Source organism: Populus euphratica, unplaced genomic scaffold, assembly GCF_000495115.2.
Source record: "Populus euphratica unplaced genomic scaffold, PopEup_1.0 scaffold180.1, whole genome shotgun sequence".
Taxonomy (NCBI): domain Eukaryota; kingdom Viridiplantae; phylum Streptophyta; class Magnoliopsida; order Malpighiales; family Salicaceae; genus Populus; species Populus euphratica.
In genome coordinates this window covers 38,698-45,469 of record NW_011500060.1, presented here as the reverse complement: position 1 = coordinate 45,469, position 6,772 = coordinate 38,698, and the positions used below count along the sequence as shown (strand labels likewise).

Sequence of the window (6,772 nt, the reverse complement as noted above, 5' to 3'; positions counted from 1 at the left end):
TTGTAGCTTTACATGCCAATGGTACTTAGTCCCTAGTACCATTTGATCCCTCAATGAATATAATTGGTTACTAGTGGGTGTATAAAATTAAACACCGAGTTGATGGTGCTATTGATCGCTACGAAGCTTTTTGGTTGTACAATGGTTCTCTCATCAAGAGGGTATTGATTACTTAGAAACCTTCAGTCCTATGGTAAACCAACTACTATTTGGTTAGTTCTCACTATTGTCGTCTCTAAAGGATGGCAGGTTTGGCAACTTGATGTCCACAATGCCTTCCTCAATGGCTCACCTAGAGAGGTTGTTTACATGTTATAACCAACATGTTTTGTAGACTCTGCTCTGCCGCATCATATTTGTCATCTTCACAAGTCTTTATATGGTCTAAAACAAGCTTTATGGGCTTGGTACACATGTTTGAGTTACTTCCTTCTGACTAATGGTTTTCAGGCTTCCAAGGTTGATACCTTTTTATTTGTTCCAACAATAAATCATGATATTTGCTATCTACTTGCCTATATTGATGACATCTTACTTATTGGTAACAACTCTGCATTAATTCAATGTCTGATTATCTTACTAAGTTCAAAATTTAAGTTTCATGATTTAGGCAATGCCCATTATTTTTTTGGGGTTGAGGTCACTCCTACCAGTATAGGACTCATGCTGAGTCATCACAAGTATGTTTTTGATATTCTCTATCATGCTGGTATGTCATCTGGTAAACCTTTTGATACACGAACCTCTATCTTCAAGGTTGCCCTACAATTTAGTGTGTTATTTTGAGATCCCACTCGCTTTTAATAAATTATTAGTGCTCTTCACTATCTCACGTTTATTAGACCAGACATTTGCTATGTTGTAAACAAGGTCTGTTAGTTTATGCATGCTCCTACTAAGACTTAGTGGGCTGCTATTAAACGTATCCTACGCTACTTGAAAGGTATGTCCTTTTTTGGTCTCCACCTTACTTATGGCTTCTCTTTCTCACTTCATGGATTTATTGATGTTGATTGGGTGGGAAGTGTTGATGATCGAAAATGTACTGGTGGATATATTATCTTTCTTGGTACGACCCCTATTTCTTGGAAATCTTGGAAGCAACGCATTGTTGCTCGTTCCTCCACTGAAACAAAATATAATGCTTTAACTGATAATACTACTGAGGTTCTTTGACTCCACTATCTTCTATCAGATTTGTGCTTTTCTCCTAAATATGTTACTACTATCTGATGCAATAATTTGGGCACTACTTATCTATCTGCTAATTCAATTTTTTATTCTGGAACAAAATATTTTGAAGTTAATTATTTTTTTTTTGTGATTGAGTGGCTAAAAAGGATATTCAAATTCGTTTCAACTCCTTTAAAGATTAATTAACAGATATCCATATAAAGCCACTCTCTCATTTTATTTTTTCTCCTCTATGTTTGCAAGCTTCATGTAGATCACCTACCTTCAGCTTTAAAGGATATATTATAGCTTGAAGGGATATATTATAAAATGTGTTATAAAATAGAAATATAATATATGTACTGCCCTAATCATATAAATAACAGAGATGGCTACCTGATTCTGTAAGCCACTCACAAACCTTGAATCATACAAAACTATTTGATGAAAAAAACATGAAAAAGTAATTAAGTACATTATATGCAGCGAGGCTTTGACTAGTAGCTTAAGAAGACGATTAATTAGCAGGAGGGGAGATCTTGAGGGGGTGGAAGGATGCTTTGAGATGGTCCCTGACCATTTTGGACGATAAAGCCAGTTGCTAGACCCCATGAAGTATGTTGCTCAAGGTGACAATGTACGAACCAAACTCCTGGATTATCTGCCTTGATCCTAATAGCAGCCCATCCCCCACTTGGAACTGCCACTGTATTCCTCTCTGGAGGATCAACAAGATTGTATCTCTTCGGATCCTTGGCTTTGTTGAAGTTTCCAAATCCACTCCCAACAATGAAGAAGTTGTGACCATGGACATGAATTGGATGGTTCTCCAAATTAAGAAAACTTGTGTCTTGCAACACAATTTCTACGTTTGTCCCATAAGGCAATACTAAAAGTTTCGTGCCGAATTTCGTGTTCATGTTTTGAGTCAATGGATCCCCACCAGTATAATCAAAATAATTTGGTGGTTTTTCTGGGAAATCAGAGGAGAAACTACTGGTGGTGAGGTTCTTGTAATAGCTTTCCAATATTGAGATGGAAGGGCGAACGAATGATTGGTTGTTCATTGAAGCAAAGAAACTCTTGCCCTTGTAGCCCAAGCAAGTTTTGTTTTCTGGACAGTCTTGAATGTTAAGACTTATAGTTGTTATCACTCGCTTGTCAATTGTTTTAGGCACATTACAAGGGTGCTGAGGAGATGCAAGACTTTTAATCTTGTCCGAAAATTTTGTCGCAAATGCGGTGTCTTCCATTTCTGGAAGGTTGGGAAGTTTAAGGCTGCTCGGATCAACTGGGGATTTTCCTTTCCAGGTCCTTGCATTTTTGTACCTCAAGAAGCCGATTGTGGTGGAGTTGTTGAAGGGGAACACAGAAGTAAGATAAGGCCTTGCTGCCATGACAAACATGCCTGTGAAGTCTGGAACTTGGTTTGCAGTCATTAAAACAGTAGTGGTCTGTCCAGGAGCAATCATAATGGAAGTGGTTGCGAAGGGTTTAGTGTAGACTGCATCAACCTCCACTACCGTCAGCGTATGTTTCGCTATCGCAAAGAAGAGCTCATCTGCTAGAGCTGCATTGATGATCCTAAGCATGTAGGTCTTGCCATATTCCACCGTCTGAATAAAAGTATCTGCAAAATAAAATTAGCAAATTAACCATTTCAGGTCATCTTCATTTTTTGTACTACTAAGAAAGGTAAAGAGAGACAGTGGTCTTACAATTACCTTGGTTAGAGCAAGGATAGAGAGGTCCTGGCAATCCATTTATGGTGTAGGCATTGGAACTGTCTGGCCCTGCTCCTGTTAACATCATTGTGTTTTCAACTTCAGCTGGATCCGCATTCCACCATTCTCCTGCAATTTATTACACATGAAACATGTCAAGAATTAACTAACAATATTAGTCACTCATCTGTGTCTCTCTATCTTCTTTGAAAAGAGTAAACATTTAATTATTACCAAAAATGATGGGGATTTCAGCTTGAATTTGGTGTGAGAATGGATATGGGATGCGAGGGTAGATGATGAAAGCACCGTAAACAGATGCTCTTTGCCAAGCATAGTGAGCATGCCATAGCAGTGTCCCTCTTTGTCCAGTAACAGTGAACTTGTAGGTGTAGGACTGGCCTCCTCTAATGGGGCATTGGGTAACGTAAGCTGGTCCATCAGCCCATCCTGTTCTCAGCTGCCTTACACCATGCCTGTTACATTCAAATTTCGAACACAAACATGAACTCGTTTGTCAAACATGTCAGATAAACTCCAATACATGTATTGCATAAGAAAATGTCGGTTGTCATACCTTATGGATATACGTTTCAGCTTTTTCTGGTCAAAGGTTGGTATTTTTTTATTATTATATAATAATTTAAATTTTATTTACCATTTCTTCTGCTTAAATTTTTAGAATCTTAATTATCAAATAATGATAAGTTTAATTTTTTTATTTATTTAATAAAAATTAAGTTTATGGTGTTATGAATTTATATAAGTTTTTAAGTTTAAAATCTTTCATTTAAAAAAATATTAGAAATTAATATAAATTATATCTTAATATTTTATATAATAATTTAAAATTTAAAATTAAATTATTGAATAATAAAAATAAGAAAGGAAAACAGAAAGACCAACAAGATTACTGGACCAACTAGTCGATAGAAATATTCCTTGCATTAAGCCGACTTTGGTTTAGCGATTAGTTTATTCCGCCTGTGCACATATGTTTTTCAAATATACACTCTTTTTTACCCTTTTAATTTATTACTAGATCTCAACTTCAGTTAGTATTGTTAATCTTAGTTCTGCTGTTTAGTTAAACATCACAAACTCTTCCTATTTTCTTGTAATAACGACGACGCTAGTGATGATAAGAACAATGACTGGTTTTTTTTTTACTTGAGAATGATTCATTAAGACAACCACCCAAATCTATCACTTACCCTATAGTTCGGTTCAATAATTTAATAAATCATTTTAGTGTTTGAACTTGATACCTTTCCCTATGCAACAAAGCTGCAAGGTTCTTTTGGGTTATTACTGTGTGTAATTGATATTGTGGTGTATAGTACATATATTTTGTTGAAAATACTTTGAAATAACCTTTATTTTTCATTTTTTATATTAATACATTAAAATAAAATAAAAAAATAATTTAATATTTTTTCAAGATACATCTACTTTTAAAATAAAAATTATCCCACTTTCAAACCGACATTGTTTTCAATGAGAGAAGCATGTGCTGCAGCCAAAATGATGACAATATGGCATACAGTGCCACTCTTAGCATATGGTTAAAAAATACTTGCATATACGGATATTGGAAAATATGAATTAGACAAGGATGTATCGAAACTCACCAATGAAGGGTAGTATTCTGAGCAATCCGATTTTTGACCTTAATCTCAACGTTATCACCTTCATGAACAGCTATGGTTGGGCCTGGATACTGCCCATTCACCATTAGAAGTTGCTTCGTTGTGCACAAACGTGTCACCTGCTTCCACTCAACCTGAATTATACGTAAATATATATCACTCTTATTAGTCTACTTGTTGGTTGAAAAGGCTCCTAAGAGATTTAATGTCTCTAAGATATGTGCATGGCTTACATTAAATTGAAACCTTCTAATTGTTTGTGAAGAACAACACGGTACCGCCGCGGCGATTATAGCTAGGGCTTCTAGCAAAATACCATAATGTTTGCGCCCCCCCTCCATTGCTGCCACTCCTAGATGGTCTATGAACTAGAGCACAATAGCCAACAAAAGTTACAAAAAACATTCACGCACCCAGGAGATATATATACGGGTAGAAAGTTTGCGATTCTCTAATTTTTCAAAACTTAGTTATATCAATTCGATATAAGGACAGGATTTTCTGATGCTGCGGTAGGTGAATAGTGGCCATCGCCCAACGACATTTCTAGCAGAGTTTAATTGAAATTCCACCACAAATTTGTTCCATGGGCTTAACTTTTCTATGGCAACGAAGATCACCATCAGCATCAAACCCAACATTATTACTGCTATTTTCTAAAAAATTTCATTCCTGTCCTTGTCACTTAGCACACTAATTGGATTCTTAATAAAGATCTGAAGTTAGGGTGGGTTGTTATGAGTTCGAATCAAGCCAGGAGTCGACTATTCCAGTGTCTTTTGGGTTGCCAAGACAGCACAAATTCCTTGTAGTTTCCTACAAGATTGGTGTTGATGTAGGATGGTCAAAGTAAGTGAGGACAAGAGTGGCTGGAAAGGAGAAGAGAATATTGAGAATATTAGGAGAGTGCACTAGAAATTGTTTTTAAAGTTTTTTTTTATATTAAAATATTATTTTTTATTTTTAAAATATTATTTTTTTATATCAAAATAATAAAATGGTATGAAAATATCAAAAATATATTAATTTAAAGTAAGATAAAAAATAATTTTTTTTCAAAAGCGCTTTCCAAACATAATGGCAAAAACTATAGTATAGTAGTAATTGTTTTTTAAAGTGTTTTTCACTTGAAAATATATCAAAATAATTTTTATTTTATTTTAAAAAATTATTTTTAATATCAGCATATTAAAATTATATAAAAACATTAAAAATATTAATATAAAATAAAAAAAAAAAAAAAAATGTTTTTAAAATATAAAAATAAATAAAAACTATCTATTAACAGTAGAGTTTACACACCAAGTTCGGAATGAATTGGTGTGGTTTCTCTGCGTTTAGAGTGATTGTGAGGTTGTAATTTTTATTGGATCTATCCGAATACCTCTGCCCTTCCATCTCTTGGATCGATAGAAAGGAAAGCTGGAGCTTTTAGTTTTTTTTTTTACATATATATATATATATATAGTTAAAGTGTTGAATAATAAAAATAAGTGGCGAGTATCTTATCGAATTGTCGTCATCACTCATGATCGCTAAAGCAATTACACACCGATAGATCCAATATCAGTATGAAGTAATCATCACCAAAGTCAATAACAATTGTGGACGGTTATCGTGAAAATATTACAGTAGGACTTTTATACTATGACTTTTAAGAAAATGCCGCCCAAAGTCAATTTTGTGACATGCAGTGAATGTAATATATGCTAGTCAGATGAATAATTGAGTGGTGTTTTTTATTAAAAAAAAAAAAAAAAACTACGAAAACTATTAGCATGAACATAATTTGTTGACTGGAATTTGGTAACCTTAGAAAAAATGGAGTAAAATATATAACTGATAATTAAGAACATAAATATCCCTAAGTTGATTGTTAGTATGTTGGCATGCAAACTTGATAAGACAAAAAGTAAGAGACAAGATAAATGAGAAATGAGACACACAAGAATTTATGTGGTTAACCCAATTGGATTACGTCCACAAGCAAGTATAGAAGAATTTTACTGAGTAATGTGGGAATACAACTTCTCTCTAATAATAGGAGAATAACAAAAATCTCTCTATTATTAGAAAAAAACACCTCACTTACTATCTCACAAATACCTCACAATTTTATGGGATTACTCTCTTCTCACCCTCTCTTCTTTCTTTCTTGTGGTGTGTATAATGTTTGGATGCATTGCCTATTTATAGGCAAGCATCCATGCAAAAGACAAGGGCAAG

The 6,772-nt window shown here is 34.2% G+C and overlaps 1 protein-coding gene across 1 annotated transcript; it reads right to left on the bottom strand.

Annotated features, from left to right (window-relative positions):
* Window positions 1-1,619: 1,619 nt before the first annotated feature.
* On the bottom strand, window positions 1,620-5,040 carry LOC105108027 (laccase-1-like). The gene is made up of 5 exons (XM_011002165.1): window positions 4,780-5,040; window positions 4,529-4,680; window positions 3,132-3,373; window positions 2,898-3,026; window positions 1,620-2,803 (listed from the first exon to the last, which is right to left on the bottom strand). The coding sequence occupies exons 1-5, from the start codon at window positions 4,885-4,887 to the stop codon at window positions 1,695-1,697; spliced, it is 1,740 nt and encodes a 579-aa protein (XP_011000467.1). The 5' UTR covers window positions 4,888-5,040; the 3' UTR covers window positions 1,620-1,694.
* Window positions 5,041-6,772: the final 1,732 nt, after the last annotated feature.

What these genes read in the sequence shown, in the direction of transcription:
- LOC105108027 (XM_011002165.1), bottom strand. Translation starts at nt 4,887, where the DNA reads ATGGAGGGGGGGCGCAAACATTATGGTATTTTGCTAGAAGCCCTAGCT. An exon ending in TTAGAAGGTTTCAATTTAAT is followed by an intron (nt 4,681 to 4,779) that starts GTAAGCCATGCA and finishes CGTATAATTCAG; the next exon opens with GTTGAGTGGAAGCAGGTGAC. An exon ending in CTATCCTTGCTCTAACCAAG is followed by an intron (nt 2,804 to 2,897) that starts GTAATTGTAAGA and finishes TTTATTTTGCAG; the next exon opens with ATACTTTTATTCAGACGGTG.